At 37.1% G+C, this 18,344-nt stretch overlaps 1 protein-coding gene across 1 annotated transcript in view; it reads right to left on the bottom strand.

The window, feature by feature from the left end:
* The window catches only part of LOC102104268 (complement factor H), a 29,848-nt gene extending 13,586 nt beyond the window's left edge, over positions 1-16,262 (bottom strand). Inside the window, exons 1-10 of the mRNA XM_014250774.2 lie at positions 16,105-16,262; positions 12,115-12,300; positions 10,200-10,305; positions 9,415-9,491; positions 7,496-7,690; positions 5,145-5,315; positions 3,482-3,661; positions 1,803-2,003; positions 547-723; positions 8-184 (exon numbers count right to left, since the gene is read on the bottom strand). Of these exons, the coding sequence (XP_014106249.1) occupies positions 8-184; positions 547-723; positions 1,803-2,003; positions 3,482-3,661; positions 5,145-5,315; positions 7,496-7,690; positions 9,415-9,491; positions 10,200-10,305; positions 12,115-12,300; positions 16,105-16,165 (1,531 nt within the window). The 5' untranslated portion in view covers positions 16,166-16,262. The remainder of the gene's footprint in view (positions 1-7; positions 185-546; positions 724-1,802; positions 2,004-3,481; positions 3,662-5,144; positions 5,316-7,495; positions 7,691-9,414; positions 9,492-10,199; positions 10,306-12,114; positions 12,301-16,104) is intronic.
* Between the last annotated feature and the right edge of the window lie 2,082 nt (positions 16,263-18,344).

Below are 18,344 nucleotides of genomic sequence, written 5' to 3'. Positions count from 1 at the left end.
TACTCACTGATGCACTTTGGAGGTGGAGTCCAGCCACTGTCTTGGCACTGTATGTGTCCTATTTCTTCTCCTTCTGGAGTCACAAAGCCAGCGTGACATTTATATGAGATCTTATCTTTTAAACGGAACGTTGTTCTCCCCGAGTTCAAATAGCCATTCTCAAAAATGATACCCTGGCATTTTTCTGAGAGAGAGAGAGAGACAAGATTTCTTCCAAGTAAAGCACTGCTAAAAGACATGCATAAAAATCACAGCAGAAGGATGAAAACAGAAGCAGCAGTAGGATTTAAAAAATTGTTTAACACATGTTCAATTGAATACATTTTTAATTTCATACATTGTTAATACATAATGCTTAATATGTTATTTAAATGGATGGAAGTCTTGGTTGGATGTTTCAGTCTTATATTCTGAGAGAAAACCTTTGTAGTATGTTAAATTCTTTACTGCTGAATTATTCTGTGAAGGAGAGTCTTCATTTTCAGAAATTAATGCTACAACAAATAGTTTTAGATAGAAATCTCACCAAAACACAAGCACACTCACTTTTACGGATACATCTCGGAGGAGGTGCCCAGCCATTCCTTGTGCATGTGACTTCTTCATGCTGAGCTTGGTAGTCACTGTAGCAGCCATATCTGACTCTTTCACCTTCCTTGTAAAAATCGTCCCAGCCGTGGTGTGGGAAATAACCATTTTCCAGCCCTCTGATGGAACATTTTTCTAAAGAAGGAGGGAAAGTACATTTAACCAAGGAAATTTCTACACCAAAAACTGAAGGCAATTAATCCTTAAGAAGCATTTCCAACAAACAGGCCTCCAAGCACCTTTCTGTAGCCTTGTATGGCAAAAAGACACTTGTGTGCAAATCAGGATGAAAGCATGTATTGTTTCAGTGCCTTGTGATTAATGGACCACAGGGTCAGAAGTGGAAGTTACTACATACAGTGATATGAGGTGGCCTAGTAACCAAAAATCTCTTACCTATTGTTCACAAGCAAACTTGGCTTGCTTCAGTGCTTCTCACATCAGGTCTGGTATGTCTCTAAAATGTTGATGTATGCCCAGAGTAAACTCCAGCATTTGCCTCCAGGAGATTTTATCATCTCTGTGGAAGTGTAGCAGCCTCTCAAACCATCTCTAGAGATTTTAGCAACAGCTTAGGACGCTGGCTCTAAGGCCTTCTCTCTCCTGAAGCCTAGATGTAAGGCAGATGGCTGAAGGAATGTTATATTGTGTTATCTGAGTACCTGCTTTTTTCCTCCAGGCAGGACTCCACTCATTTCCTGCACTGAGCACCACTCCACTGAGTGGCAATAAGGAAAGAACAACCATTTGTAATCTACTTTTGTGCCCCATCAGTAAGTAGGAACTTTGCTATGACTGAAGATGTGTGAGAAAAGGCCTCATCGTGCTCCAAGCAACAGAAAGGAGAATATACTTACATAGAATAGAAATTATTCAAAACTCTGTGTGTGCGGCTGTAGAGCAGATGAAAGCATGTGCTTGCATGTTACCCAGAATCCAGAGAAGAGGAAGGTTTATTATATATTTCTTACTCTAATTAATATTTTCAGGAGTAAACAATCTTCAAAATCCAAAAGCATAATTTCAGAGTGTCCCCAGCTGATGATTTGTGCTCCGCAGATAGGAAGATGGTCTGGGTGCAGTCCCAGAGGTCAACTAATAAAGCAGTTTGACTTTCAGAAAGTGTTTTGTCTTGTGTTCCATCAGAACAAGTTCTGCTGCACAGACCTTTGGTAATTAAACCAGAATTGAGTATATAGTGGAAATGTACTTACTCAGGCATTTTGGCTCTGGAAACCAGCCCCTTTCAGAACAGGTAATTCGAACCCAGACAGTTCCAGTGGGGGTTGAATAGCCATCGAGGCAGTAGTAATCTACAGTCTGTCCAAATCTTTTTGGAAAGTAATAGCGTCTGTGGTACTCATATGAATCACTTAACCTGCCATTTTCTATAGGTGGGTAGTCACATGGTTTCCCTAGAAACAGAATATAACAGCAACAATATCAACACATGCATGATAAAATCTCAGGAAATAATTAATTCAGATTCAGCTTCATCTGTGTGTTTTCAGAAATGGACAGAACCAGGACTGCACACCCTGGCAGATCCTAAGGAGTGCAGGAACAATCGTGCTCTGCTCCTGGGGTCTTTGTCAGTACCTACAGCTGTGTTGCTTCCCCTCAATTCCATTTGCAACCAACATAAATCCAGCCAGCATTCTCAGCAGACTCCTGAGGGTGATTTGTGAGACCAAAGGTTAGTATACATTGTACAGTGAGATGACACTGTAGAGGGTCTTGATTACTTACTTGATTACTGTTCTGCCCATAAAGGGAGCCCAGTCATCTGACTCAGATATAGAAAGTGAACTGTGAATTCTTAAAATTGGGATGACTCCTGCCACCTCCATTTATAACTTTTGGGATCCTGCACCAAAAGCTCTTCCTGACTCTTCTCATTTTTATTTTAAAGCTGCAGCATTTAAATATTCTTTGCTTGGCTTCACAAAAGAACTGACCATTTCCAGGAAGAAGTCCAGGATAGAAGGAGGAGATTCTCAGAAGCTTCCATTCAAATTTACCCAGGTTCCTCCCAAGATGTTCTGACCCAGAGCCAACATGCCAGGGCAGAGCAGATCACCCACTGGATAAACCGGTGAAGTGATAATGAGTGAAGTGGGCTCAGAATGACACCTGAATTTTAGAACCCAACTGATACAGAGAAAATATTAACTCAGATGTTAAAAGAGCATATTTCAGAAATAGCTCAAATCATCTTATCCAAAGGTTCCTTTACAAGACTGATTTAATCAGGGTTTCTCTAACATTTTAAATTTGATTTTCAGTGACCAAAAATCAAAGTACTAAATTACGAAATTACCTGCTAATTTATATATATTTATTTTTTATACTGGGCAAAACCATCATTGCAGTTATGGGAAGTTTAACCCAAGAAAGAAGTCATCAACCATCAAGAATACCTTGCTTTGTCATCTGACAGGTTACAAAATAGATAAAATCTTGTAATCATCCATAACATCAAATTACAATGCCAAGTAAAAATCTAGAGCTGAGATACTACTAGGAAAGATATCTTGCAATCATTACCTGTGGTTTGGCTACTTTAAACTTCCCATGTCCTCTAATCCTGAATGGGTTGCTATTCCTCAGGTGGAGCAAAAATCTTCCTGACAGTGAGCTGACTATAGCACATTTTAACATACTTGCAAATACAGTAAGAGGTAATACGTGTATTAATAAACACAACGTAAATCTGGGTTATACCATTGTTTTTATAGGTGATTTTTTAAACTATCAAATTAAGATTTACAGTACAAAGAAAAAAACAAGAAACTGTCATATCTGATGCTCCTCAAGTTCAGCTCTTAACTTCTTTTCTCTGAGATACTTTTAACAATTCTACAGTGTAACTTCATTCATGAGAGCCACTTACGGACACAAGCTGGATCAGGCACCCAGCCATTCTTGGTGCATTCAGCTGTGGTTCTGCCAGTCGTCACTTTAAAATGATACCCAGCATCACACTCTACTGTAATTGTATTACCCAGTGTGTACTTGTCTTTTTGAGGTCTAAAGTTCCCAAAGGAAATTACTGGAGGAGAGCATACAATTTCTAAATAAAAACAGGAAAAAAAAAAGAGAATATGTTTAAATTTATTGTGTAAGTTCTTGTTTTCATAGTATATTGGCCATAACTGCACAAAATTGAAAAGAAAAGGTTACATTTCTTCTTTATGCTTAGAAATGCATGATTCTGTAAGAGAAGAGTGACAGTTCTAACTGATGTTATGCTAATTAGAAGGTTAAAACTTAATTGCAAAGAGAATAGTTGGAGAAAGAATAAGAATCCATCAAACTGAACCTGACTAATTTTTTCCTGTAGATCATTCTGCAGCTGAGTTTTCCTGGGCTCATTTACGGACCCTGTCCCAAAAGATGGCAGTTTCACTGGCAGGTCCTAAATGCAGAAATAATTTTACTTAACTAGGAATGGATCAATTAAAGGTTGTGTGATTAAGATTAGTGTCCTTCACTGACAATGGAAGTATTTCAACAACTGAAAAAGGTCAAGAATCTCATTCTAAAAATCTCAAGATATCTTTATGCCCAGAGAAGTGAGGCAAACATATTTATAAACCAGAGCCTGTCTTTTGGGGCTTTTCTGTGTCTTCTTCCAGTTCAGAAAATACCACCAACACCCTGACTGGGAGGGGATGACTGTAAGGTAACTACAGGTTGGTGCTTCTGTGGAGTGAGGGTGGGTGAATTGGTTTTCATGCATGCCCTGTTGAATCCTCTAGGTCTAGTGATAAGCCCAGTAGGCCCTTATTTACTTAGTAGAAACACTGTCTGAGTACACCTCAAGTATGAGAGCCCAGCATACCAGTGTCTAGAAGAATGTCTTGTTTGGCACTCCTCAAAAGCAGTATGTTTTTAAACTGTAGGCAATGCATATTAATTAGTATCATTACTAACTTTGAATCAGAAAGGTCTGAGTGGGCCCCAAAACTGACAACAAGTCTTAATTTCTAAAGGAATCTTCTCTTTCTGGAAGAGGTCCCAGGAAGGTGGGTGGTGCATAATCCTACAATGTTGCCCTGTTGTCAACATTTTTTTTCCAGTTTCAAGATTTTGGCAATTTCTTGGAGAAAATTCAAGGCACTGATAAATTCCCCAAAATTTCATTAAACTCTCTCAATTGGGATATGACATGCATATTTGGAGATGTAAATACAGCCTCTTAGTACTGTAATTTAATGAAACTAAATTAAAATCCATGACCCAGAGGGCTGAGGAACAGCCTCAGGAATTTGTTACATGAACTGCTCAGAGGGCATTTGTGAGTTAAAAAACAATAGGGAGCTTCAGCATTGTAAATATATTAATTTGTAGAGATTCACAACAAGATTCTGGTTTTGCTTCTGCTCTTCATGGAAAACTCTTACCCAGTTCTTTGGTCCCCTCAGCACTCAATACTTCTGGTCTTCATGGATATTGGATGTGGATGGATTTATTTTGTTATGAATGAATTTATAAATCTCAAAAATTACTTCCAAACCAAATTACAGTGCAAAACTGCTTTAAGCAAGACTGACCAGTGCAATAGGGAGGTGGATTCCATCCCGATTCAGTGCACAGTGCATCTGCTCTGTTACCATATTTGTATCCTTCTTCACAGAAAAACTGCATTAGTTCATTTTCCTTGTAAGACTTCTTTGAAGAACGGACATATCCATGCGGAATTTCTGGCACATCACAGTTAATTTCTGAAATTGAAACACAAAAAAATCCAGGTATTTTAATTTTTATTTGCTAAGAATAAATTTATATGACAATAAAATTTAGGAGGTTGGTTTTAAAATTTAGGTTTTGGGTTTTTGTTTAGTTGGTTTTCTTGGGGGGTGTAGTTTAATTTGAATTCACAAAAACTTTCTCATTTGGAAGCTCTTTGGAACTTATCTGAACACTTACTTGATTCTGGGTTACAGGTGGAAAATATGGTGTAGCACAGCTTCAATTGCAAATTGGTTCATGAGACAGATTTCAGGGCTTTGCTTTGGACTTTAATGGGTTTGAAATCAAGAGATAAGGCAGAAGACATTCCAAAATAAGACACTAGGCCAGCTGAAATTTAGGATTTTCTATTTCTCAGATAATTTCTTTGTAATTTCCAACAAACAATGTGCTCTCAGAGCCAGTAGGTTATGAGTTAAATCATGACATCAAAATGAGAAAAGAATTAAACTATCTGAAAAATGGACACTAGAATGCTTAATATCTATAAAAGAACATCAGTGTTCCCAGTTCCTTGCCAAACCAAGTAAATCCACCAAGATCTTGCAGTTTCCAGAAGATATTCAATGTTTTGTTTCCTAGGTCACAGAACAGGATACAAAAGTGCTCTCTTGGATTCTTTTATTGAATTTACTTTGTGTTTAGAATGAAATAGAGCTCATGGGAACTGTCATTGTTTAATGAAATCCACTATATTCTGCAAATGTTACAAGCATAAATGTTTAATTCCACTTCATACTGTACAAAATATAATAAATGTGGGTTTCAAAGCAGCTAAATGCAGCACTGGAATTGTGAACAAACCATAAATGTATCTGCCATCCTGACGTGTGTATTCTGCTCTTCTAAACACATACTTCATTATCAAATCACATAGCAATAATCTAAGAAACTTGATGTTCTGAATATTTAGGTGCTTGCTACCATAATCTTCCTGGGATTTAGTCTCATGCCCTGACAACCAATCCCATCCATTCTTTTTTCAGAAACTGGGAGGAATAATCCCATCCACCAGTACCAGCTGCAGGCAGGGCAGCATGGGATTGACTGGCTGCAAAGCAGTTTTGCAGAAAAAGAGTTAATGGTACTGATGGTCCAGTTGGACAGGGGCCAGCAATAAGCCTTTGCAGCAAACAGCCTGGGCTCCACTGGGAAAAATGCTGCCAGCAGACCAAAAGAGGTGATCCTGCCCCCTCTACATCTCTCCAGTCAGAACTCCCAGTAAAGGAAAGATAGAGACATACTGGAGCAGATCCAGTAAGGGACAGGAAGATAATTAAGGAATTGAAAAAAACTGACAGATAGAAAGAGGTTTAAGAGAGTCTGGAGTAAAGGAGGCTTGAGGGAGGAGGGACAGTCTTTTTTACACGTGTAAATTTCTGGCTCCAGTGGGGCAGGCAGAAGAGGATGGAACTGGACCTTTCTCATCTGCCACCAGCCACACATTGAGAAGCAATGGGCATGAATTGAAATACAGGAAATGCCACTTCTAAGTTTTTACTAAAGAGCGTTCAACCACTGCAGTGGGTTGCCCAGAGAAGCTGTGGATGTCCATCCTTGGAGATATCAAAAGCTGACTGAACACATTCTTGAGCACCTTGCCCTAGCTAATTGCTTTGAGGAGCCTTCAGAAGTCCTACATCACCTCATTGATTCTGGGCTTCTGTAAAAACTAAACACAAACCTTCTAACTTTTCCAAGCACATTAGTGTGAGGAAAGAAAAGTCCAACAAATTTTTTTTGTGTTCTGTATATCCTAAGAATTAAAATCCTACTTGTTTACTAAATCCTAATTGTTTGCTAAACTTAGTTCACACAGATTCAAAGTCCTTTCTGATTATCTTGGTTAAATCAACACTGAATTATGCAGACATATCAAAGAATTTGACTGCAGCCTGGCAAAACATACAGCTTGTAGGAAAAATGTGGAACAAACAGATGGTCAATTATCATTATATTAGTATCCAATACTAATATATTTCTCTTATCCTACTTTTTCATATATGTAGTGGAGATTGTTTACAGACAAACTACGCTTAATTGCTGTGAAATAAAGTGAAAACTTTGTGGCTTCCCATATGGTAACCATATGATTTAGAGTCTGTGAGAAGAAAGCTTCTTAATGACACACAGAAAACAGTGTCCTTTTTACCTTTGCACTGAGGCACATCATTACTCCATTTTCCATTAGCAGAGCAAACGATTTCTTCAGCTCCAACAAGCTTGTGTTTTGCATTACATTCAAAGTTTACAACCTGGCCAAAGGAATATTCTTGGCCTAGCTCAAATGCACCAGTCATAATTATCCTTCCATTTTCAGGTTCTTGTACAGGTAAACACTTTATCACTGGAAAAACAAAACAAGAAAAGGAAAAAAAACTAATTTTGAGGTCTAGCCTGTAAAATAAGCTGGCACACAAAATAGTTAAGATACAGAAAACTCACTGTAATTTCCTTACACATTTAAAAAATATACACTCTAGCTATGTATTCAGATACCATTTTCAGCAAGTATAATACAAAGCCCTAAGCAAAAAGACAGTGACATAGCTTTTAGAAACTTTTAGTCCCTCTCTCATAATCTCCTTCTCTGCCCTTGATGGCTAAAGACAGAGCATCCACTGAATTAGATGACCTCAGCCAATCTAAATTACCCTGGGATTCTGCATTCTATGGATGGTTAGCTAAGACTTGACTGACTGCATTAAAATTTGCCAAAATCAGTTGACTTTGTTAAGAGTTGTGCCAAACTAAGTTTGTTATGGACAGACATCTGTAATAGCGCTGCATTACACACCACCTACAACAGTTCAGTTATTAACTAAAATTGTAATTAAGAATATCAGAGCAATTATATTACTAAAATAAACAAACACCGTGGCAGATATTAATTAGAGCTCTTGTGCCCTCAATTTTGTATCTGCAGAAAAAAAGCCCCAAAAACTTATGTCATCAGATATGCCTGTTAAGGGGGGAAGGGACAATCAAAGCTCAATCTTAGATCCTCATATGGATATCACTGAGCAGGTACAAAAGTGGCTTCTGTTTTGTCTACCAAAGCTACTTCTCTCTGACATTTACCACCTTAGAAGTCATCTGCCTTTTCCATGAGCTCATACTCTGTCTCCTGGGTTCTTCACATTTAGGACATTATACAAATTCTTTCTTTCACAGGCAATCGCATTTCAGTGAAAACTCAACCATGTAAGAAATAACTTAGGAGGACTTTGAAACTGAAGCATGTTGGTGAGACGTGACAAAAAATGTTGGAAACCCTTGATCCATATGGTGTAGAAAGACCTCAATACTTAAGTGTGAGGGCCCTCAAAGTCCAGTAAACTAAATGCAAAGTATCTAAATCCAAGAAAATATCAAACCAACAACAACAAGCTCTAGTCAAGATGTCTACTTTCACTTGTTCTTAGAGACCCTTTCCTGACATCAGATGCTTAACCCAAATAAAAATGTCACTGCTGTCCACACATATTAAAATAAAGCAGTTAAAAATTATCTTTGTGAAGAACAGGAACCTTATTTTCATGATCACTCAGGTTCGAAACTGGTGAAAAGGTTTCTAAGACTATCCCCTGAGACATCTAGTCTATTAAGTCTTGATATCTGTGTCCCACTTGCTCTCACTCTTGCTTACTGAATGCCTTCCATAGTATGCTAATAGGGAGACCTTAATAAAATCTTAATGCTTAGGATGTTCACAAGGATGGAGGAGGAAAGTAACTAAAAACACACATGCCTTCACACTAATTTAAAACTCATCATCCCAAATGTCATTTGCAACCATGTTTTGTAGGCAGCTACTCTGTCAGGGCTTTTAGGTGAGGCAGAGCTTTAAGCCAGTCTGGAAGTCACAGGATTCCACTTCATGAAGGGTTTTTAACCAAAGCTTATTGGACCAAAAGAGCTGAGCAGTCACTTTAAGAGCTTCACTGTTGCCTAACTTGAATTTAAGCGTAGGTGAATGAATATTTTTAAAGCAATCACAGACTATTTTAGATAGTATCAGACAGAGAAAAAGATAATTCGATAGAGAATTAAATGTCAAAATCCATTTACCTTCACAGTGAGGGATGTCATTGCTCCATCCATCTGCCCGACACTCACGGTAATTCCTTTGGCTGAGCATCTGGTATCTTACCAAATAAAAAGTAAAAAATGCTGAAATACAGTTTCATTATGTGACAGAACAACAGTGCTGCTGTTTATGGAGCAAAGGGAGATGGCTTCAGGTGTTCCAGCATAGAATAACCAAAATGTGACAGCACTGAGTAGTTTTTTACCTGCATTTTCCCTATTTGCTTTCTTTTATTTGCATATGAGAAAACAGAAAATCAAATTGGAGAGTAGGAAGGAATAAGGATGAAGGCTTCTTCATTACAGAGACAGCAAGCTTTGGCTACATAACAAATGCATTCAGAGGAAGGACAGCTACTCTGAAATGACAGGGGGCAACTGAAGGGATTAAGGAGAATATTGATTTTAGAGCTCTCTTTGTGGAACTCAGGCTAGATTCCAGTAACGTAACAACTTCAAAGGCATGGCTAAAGCACTGTACTCAAAGCTGATTTGCTTTTCAGGAGGAAAATATCCAGACACAGGCAAAATACCATGTATTTGACTTGCTGCCATTTTCACTGGAGAAGATGGATAGAGAATTTCTTTCAAGCATTCAGTGAAGACATGTTAGCAAGTCTGTCAGAAATGTCTTCCTTCAAACATTTTTACAACACATAAGCAAGCATTAAATATTAGTAAGCTGTGTTACAGAGAACAAATCTATAACTGACAGTATAATTAACACCTTATGTTAATTCCCATATATTGAATTAAATGAGTATTACCCATCGTTACATCTGTACTCAACTCTGGCACCAAACACAAATTCACTTCCACTGGTAAGTTCAAAGAAACCAAACTCAGTGTCTCCAGGATGTCCACAGGGTTTATCTGGTTGAAAAAATAAAAGGAAAAAGCCTTACTTATACCATACATTGGAAGGTAAAAATGAAAAAAAACAGCATTTTTCCAGTGATTAATAGTGAGTGTGGGTCTTTGGGGGCTTTCAAAAATTCAGAAATGTTCAGCATAAGTTTGATTAACCTCTCCTTTTTATCCTTATTTTCAATGATAACACACTGGAATATACTTATTTAAAAAAAAAACAAAAAACAAACAGAATCAATCTACCTACAACAAGCCCCTCAAAACAAATTAGCATGTTTGATTCCTTTAAAAAGGCTGAACTCATATTCAGTTTTATGACAAATTTATGGCAATTTTCATGTCATTTGTGACATAATCTGGTCCAAAGGCTCCACTAGAGAATCCATCCATGATTAAAAATGAAATTTCCTCAATCTGCTGGCAATTATGCTGAGTGAAGTGGGGTGATCTAAAGCCACAGGAGTTATTTCAGACGTTAGTGCCTGCTGCTCAAAGCTCCCCACAGGACTTTCCTTATGGCCTGGCCCTAACTCTTTGTTTTGGATTCCCAAAAGAGTGGCAAAGATGAACACACCACCTTTCCCCTCACTCATACTCATCTGATCTCACAAGAGATTTGCAGAGGACTGCAAAATGAACTGCACAGATGAAACCTATTGGCCATCCTCAGCAGAAATCTTTCCTCATTCTTGTCAAGAATGGAAATTTAATTCTTGGAGCCTATCAACATCATCTGTTTTTACCAAAAAAGATGTGTTTGAGTAGGCCCTAAACCTGCTCCAGTGAGATTAGGAGGAAATGGAAACTCCTGATAGCTGCTTCTGTCTTCTTTCCTGCCAAAGGACCGTGTATCCCCAGCTTGTGGTGGAGCACAAGCTCCACCCTCTCCTCTCTCCCCATCCGTTCCTTGCCGGTGGCAGCAGCTGCTCACTTGGTGGCAGTATTTGCTAAAACATGCTACAAACCATGCCAAATTTTGTATAGGCCTGTATTCACTGACTAGTTACACGATGAAATCTAAACACTGAGACAGAGACAAAACAGAAAATGTAAAAAAAAAAAATCTATTAGTAATTTATTAATTCTTACTCACAGTGTGTATTAATCTCTGAACAGCACCCCGGACTTATATATATTCTCAATCAAATATTTGTATTGTACTAGTAACAATTTTGTATGTTAGATACACAAGCATAACTCCTTGCTTCTAAAATTCCTTTGTGCTTAAAGCTCATTAATTACAGAAAAGAAGTATCTACTGACTAATGATAACAAATTTCAATTTCTTCAGTAATGAATTCTGTATGAGGGTGTGAGATACTTGAAAACTCTCAGCACAGTATGCTAGAGATAATAAACAGCAGCTCTCATCCTAATTGTGAATTACAGCTTAAAAGAAAAGGCAGGGAAAAATAATTTCCCACTTGCAAGAAATTATATCTTTCATAGAACTAGTTGAATAAACTGCCTCTTGACTCATATTCAGAAGCTAGGTTTGTGCTTAATCCTGCTTAGACTAAAAAATTTTGAAAGCAAGCTTCTAGGAACTTAATAATTGATTTTAATAATATAAATTGGGTTAATAAGGCTGTCCTAGAATAAGGTCTTCTTGTAAAGAAAAAAAATTAAATCCTTTGATCTGAAGAAAAGGAACTTAAGTTCCTTTATGCACACATCCTTTTTAGGGTGATATTTTAAAGAGTGCAGAAATGAGTAATTTACAAGCAAAGGTACAATTTCACATAGACATCCCTGGCAAGGAATATGGTCTGCCAGAACAAATGTCTGCAGATATTTTGCATAAATACTTACTTCTGCATTCTGTCACTGGGGCCAGCTGCTTCCATGCTCCATCAATGCACTGAAATGCAACTCTTCCAATTTTTACATATCCAGGCCGACAAGTGTATGTTGCTTGAGTCCCATGTGGATAGGGAGGCTTGTCCCATCTTTTAGTAGGCACTTCTTTTACCCTCCTAGGAGGAGGGTCTTCACAAGCTAAAAATTTTAAATAAAAACATTGGTGACTGAAATACATGCTACAAATACCAAAACAATCTTGCAATAGGAAATATAGAAAGAAATCCTGGGGCCATTTGTGATCAAACCAGCTTGTTTTCTACTGAATCAGCATAAAATAGGAAACTGACAAGGATCCACATTTTGTAGGAATGTGAATAGACATTTAGAAGGATATAGGAATAGCCAGGTACCAGGGAAACACCCAGGACAGTGATGGCTCATGAAACAGACTGTAGTTACAAAGCCAGAGAGGAGATCATTGCCTTGGTTCCTACCACAGACACCTCCTACCCTTCCATTTGCAGAAGCTGCTCCAGGCCTGTCCTTCCACTGCCACAGAGAACAACTCTGTGCACTCTGGAGTTTCCTTTCAAACTATTTCCTTCTCTAGTCACCACTACCTTTACTGACATTATTTCACATATCATTTGATTAAGTTCTGCCAAACCTCTCATCTTTACATTGCCTAAACTTTCTCTCCAGGATCAGATCACCTGATATTCAAAAACTTATTTCCTCTTGTTCCTTACTCACAAGTTCCTTATTACAAAGTATAATTAATTCTGAGTATTCACTCTGCCTTTAGCTTTCAAGAATTTTGACTCAGTTTGGGGAGTGGATGGTGGTGTCTGGTATTTCTTATTAGCTCAATATTATACAGTCCTTGCCCAAAAGCTCTCTTCTGGGCATTCTTTCATGTGCACATGAAAACATACAGCCAAGTCCATACAATCTACAACAAATGAACCTGAATTAATTAAGAAGTTCCTCAACAGTTTGAGAATGAAAAAAGTTAGACTAAAGGGGAAAGAAGCAAATGTTGGGAAACCTTTAATGAAAGACTAAATTATTTGGTCAAGAAATAACTGCCCTAATTTCAGTGACTAATTTCCGGTCCTTGAGTGACTGAAATGTACACATTTTGGAAACTGAAGCTTCACTCAGAGTAAGAGAATCTGAACAGCCTGGCTAATTATATGCAATGATCTCTGGTTTTCATCTGAACATGAAAGGTGAGCATTCATCAGGAATAAATAAAACAAGCCCTGAGAAATAAAGTCTTGGAAAAGGAATAAAATCTCTGTATAGAAAGTAAATGGGAAAAGAAATGTCCACCAGGGAAGGAAATCCCTTGGTGAGTAGATTCATTGCTCAGCAGAGACCTGGCACAGATGTCCTCTCCCTGAATTTAGCAGTAAAGCCATCATTTGAGAAAGCAGCAGTATTCTCATTGAAACCTTCCTATGGGTTGTCCAGGTGCTGCCTGGAAATAGGACTATGGGACAAGTCTTTGGGCTCTTTCCTCATGTGACGGATGTGGAGTTAAAGCTCACTGAACTGTACTGCAGAGATCACACCACACATTAAGTAGCTGATGTGGAAGAAGGTGTATTTTATCTGCTCACTTTTTGTTCGAAAACCCAAAGTGTGGAAAGTGAGTTTTACTTGAGTTTACAAAGATAAATCCTTGAGAACTCACTCGTATTTCAGTCTGGGGAATACCAACCAAATTAGAGGCATAATTTTATAACATTGTTTTAAAAATAGGAAAAAAAAAAATTGTTGCAAGGAAAAAACAGTATAATTTTAAGTGTTCTGTATGGCATTTTGAAAAGATAAAGAAAATAGTGTTACTTGTGAGCTCTAATAACTTTAGTTTGGCTCTTTTAAGTAGCAGAAGAATTAGACAGGCTTTGACAATACTGCTGATGTGCTAAAGAAAGAGTGTGCCCACAGATTAACCTTTTTTCCAATTACTTTGATAAGTATTCTCTCTCTCATGAATGATTACATCTGAATAAAAATTATTGTTTCTGTGCACTAGAGGGTACTAAGCTACTTTAAAAAAGCGGGAGAGACTTTGTTTAACAAGAAAAGACAGATTCAAATTCTAACAATATTTTTTGCAAAATGTAGGAATAAGCAAAATGAACAGGAATCCTTTAGCTGGTTCTTTCAAATGTGTTTAAAAATGGTTAGTTTACCCAAAAAGTTCTTTGTAATGGTGAGAAAAAGAATGTGTCTAATTCTACATATTTTTAATTAGACCTTATTTGAATTAGCACTTTCATTTTGCAAGCTGAGAGCACACACTGAAATCTGTAACTTAAAAAATAGGTTATTGAGTACAGGGAGAGCTTCTTCTCTATTCCTCCCTCTGAATTGTATCATATTTTTATTGTCTGTTATGCAGAATGCAGCCTCTTAACTCTTCCTTGTTTACATTAAAATCCTTAATCTCTTCGCCATTATGAAGATGTGCTGGATCTTAATTCTTCCCCTCTCCTGCCCTGCTGTTAAACTAGGTATTTCCATCAAGTGTCAGAGTATGCATATATATATGTGTGTGTGTGTGTGTGTATGCAGTTTCTCAGTGGCTTAAGGTGAAGAAATCTGCTGGCAGGTTGTATTCAAAACTATAATAATTCCATCATGCACCCACCTAATATAATCACCAATACTGGAGGGTTTTATTTCTATATTAAAAAGCATGCACTGAATGGATACCTTCAAATTCCTTACTGACAGACCAGGAGAGCTGGAATTACTCATTTAGTATTTATATGTGACTTGACCCCAGGTAGAAATAGCTCAAGCTGCTTTTTTGCCAACCATATGCTGGTAGCAGCTTCTACAAAGTACAAGCAATTACAAATCCAGGCAGTAGTGACTTTCAGTCCTCATGCAAAACCCAGCTCTGAGAACAAGTCTCACAGGCTTTCAGCATAAAGCTTAAACAAGAATCCTGCATGACTCATGGTAATAGTTGTCCCAAATAAATCAAATTTTTGCTACATTCACAATTCTTTCCAATCTCTCTGACCTAAAGAAACCATTATGAAAACAAAGTGCAAATTCAGGCAAACTTTCGTTTCAAATTCCAGGACTTTTCTGCACTTGTTGCAAACAATGAGACTATTAGTTGTTTTGAGGCAACATTTATTTATATTTAAGATAGGACATTCCTTTAATTTCCTAATTTTTCAGTTTTCAAAGTAAAATCCATTGGATCTTTTTGATTAACTTCATAACTTTCAACAAAAATTAAAACCAACCTGAACCAATCGAAGACATACTAGCTCAAAACCACACAGCACTCTATGCAAAGAAACTCAAACATAATGCAAACAAATTAAATATCTAAGGATACACTGAATAGTATAAACAAGGATACACTAAATAGTATAAACACAAACAAAAAAAAATACATTGAACAGAGAAACAGAACATCAGAAGTTTCTGAAGATACATAGAATGCTAGCTACCTCTTTAAAGATTAAATATATTTACATATATTTACTGTATATATTTATCTCATTTCCTAGACTAAAACCAGTCAGTCAAAAGATGTATCAGAAGCTTTTCAGTCAATGTAGTAATCATTCATCTTCCTCAGATCACCTCACAGGTTATTCCAGACAGACACAAAATATTCCATAAATGTGCATTTCTATTTTAGTCTACAAGTTGTTTCCTGGTTTTCAATATTAGAATAATTAGAAAACATAATTAATAGAAAATTAGTTGTCTGGCTCAAATTTATAGTGATATCAACCATTTAAAAAGTTGGGCAACAGATTAATAACAGTTATCCAAAGCAGCAGTTATCCAAATAAATAGGTGAAAGTAATCCTATGGCAGGATGCTAAGTACTAACAGTGCTAAATGCTGCCAGAAGAAACATCAGTTATTGTCAGATCATGAAAAATATTCAATGCCTTTACATATTGCTTTAGTTACCATCTTCACAGACACAGTAAGATAGGAGTTAAAGCTTACCTCTTTCTGCAGCACAATGCATCCAACACAAGAGCAGAGCTGTGTAGCCCAGGAATAACATTCTAGAGATTCAAAAACTCAGCAAACACATCCAGTATTGCAGCCTACTTTTTTTTATTACTTTTGTTATTTCCACTCCTTTTTCACTTAACTGGTCCATGGACTGACCTTGCAAAACATTTATACTCCGATTTCAGCAGTCACTTCCCCTAAACCTCTTGCAACACACATGTTTCTTTTTTTTAAACCCCCTCTCTAAACCTTGCTAAATGAATAAACAAACAAATGCCTGCCAATTTAGGTCAACACATTCCTTTCCCTGTGGTCTGCTTGTTTTTACATCACACTTTTTTTTTCCCCATATTTATCCCTTCCATGATCATATAGGGTTATATCTTTTGATACCAAAATGTTATACAAATAAATTATTTTATTTAAATTTATTTTATTTATACAAATAAATTATTTATGGTGTATGGTATGCTTAGTTAGAAAACAAAATCATGTTAATTGTGTGCAAAAATGAACTTCTCTACACATATAATTCAAAATAAATGTTGCAAAAAATCAAAAAGCAGGCAAAAGTACTTAGGGGTCACTCAATGGTTCTTATAGAAGATCACCAATTGCCCACAGCAAAAGAAATGTATTTGGTCATATTCCTCACTAAATAAACCCAGGTGATGTTGAAGCACCTCAGTATCACATGAGAAATGATAAGATGGAGGAGATTTGAATGGATTGTAACATAGATAATGAACTTCCTAAAGAAAAATATAAAACTATACAAAAAGAACTATATGCCTAACAAAGGAACTTCTCATGGTTTTATGTAAGCAATGGTCTAATCAACAGTTTCATGATAGGTCATGGCTTTACAAGTGTTCTCCAGTGGAAATGTAGATCATACGAAAATAATTATTTGAGACTGAGAATCAGAGGGAAAAAATGTAATAGTACTAAGAGCTCACAGGAGCTGGACATAAAACAGCTACAGGCCAGATGCCCAACAGTGGTGATGTCTGACTGGATGGAGCACACACAGATCCATCTTGTGTATGTTCTCAAAAACCCACATAGCATTTCCTTAAAAATCATTAGCTTAGTTTCTGTGCTGCTATAAAATAAAAACAAGTGTCTAGAGAACAGATCTCAAACCTGAATTCTACAGCACTTACAGCAGTTAAAACCTTTTCTCTTCTTAAAATGCAGGTGGAATATTTTTTTTTAACTTTAGGCTGTGTTTTCAGCCACCAATTCTAAGAAATGGTCTTAGTAAAACTGGTATTCATCTGTTTTTCCTACAGAAATTACTTCAGAGAGCAAAATGTCTCTTCCTTTCTCTTCCCCTTGACAAATGACTCTTGTGGAGAATGAACTCCAACCATGCTCTATGACCCTGTGATGATCGATCTGCATCCAGTTTGCAGCTACTGGTGCACACCTCATCAGGGAATGGATATTTAATGCATCTATCCAAGTTGCAATTTCTCTAGTTTTAAGTATTAAATAGTCTGATGTAATGAAGCTTAAACTGCTTCAGGTTTTGTCAAACTGCTTTTGGGTTATTAAACCACTTGTCAAATAATTATGGGCTTGAAACACAAAGATACCTTCAGGTACAGCTGAACCAGAACTGGAATTGAAATGTACTATAAATTTCCTGACTGCTTTCTATAAATACAGGCATTGCTAAAACTATTTAAGCTAAAAGATAACATCAGCATGCAAAAACAGATATAAAATGTCTATGAATAAATTTAGAAATGAAAATTAGAAGACTCAGCTGGTAAAGCTTTGAAGCAATATTTGTATACGCATAACATAGGCCTATACAAGGAAACCATCTTCAATCACAAAGCAAGGGACCAGACTCAGTCCATCCCAGTCCTGGGTTTGTGATGTTCTTAGGTCATTGATTAAACTCACCCTAAGCAAATGAAAATAGAATTGGGATCTTAAACTTTCTTTCCTTCCTCACCTCTTCCATGGGCTATTAGTTCAAAATCTATTGTCTTTAATTGGGGTCTCACTTTGTTTAGCCACCTCCAGTCTCCACCAAAACAGAGCACACAGACAAACCATGCCTCAGGACCTCTAAGGCAAGGAAAAAACCCTTCATCTTTAGAGTTTACTTCTAACTCATGAGAAAGGCAGAAACATCTAAGTAGTAATGCAACCAAAGACAGCTGGATTTTATCTAAGGAAGCTGCTTTGAGAACTGGTGTGACTGCACTCAA

Source organism: Pseudopodoces humilis, chromosome 10 (assembly GCF_049639895.1).
Source record: "Pseudopodoces humilis isolate 2021_Gansu_Grassland_sample_001 chromosome 10, ASM4963989v1, whole genome shotgun sequence".
Taxonomy (NCBI): domain Eukaryota; kingdom Metazoa; phylum Chordata; class Aves; order Passeriformes; family Paridae; genus Pseudopodoces; species Pseudopodoces humilis.
This window is presented reverse-complemented; position numbering and strand designations above follow the sequence as displayed.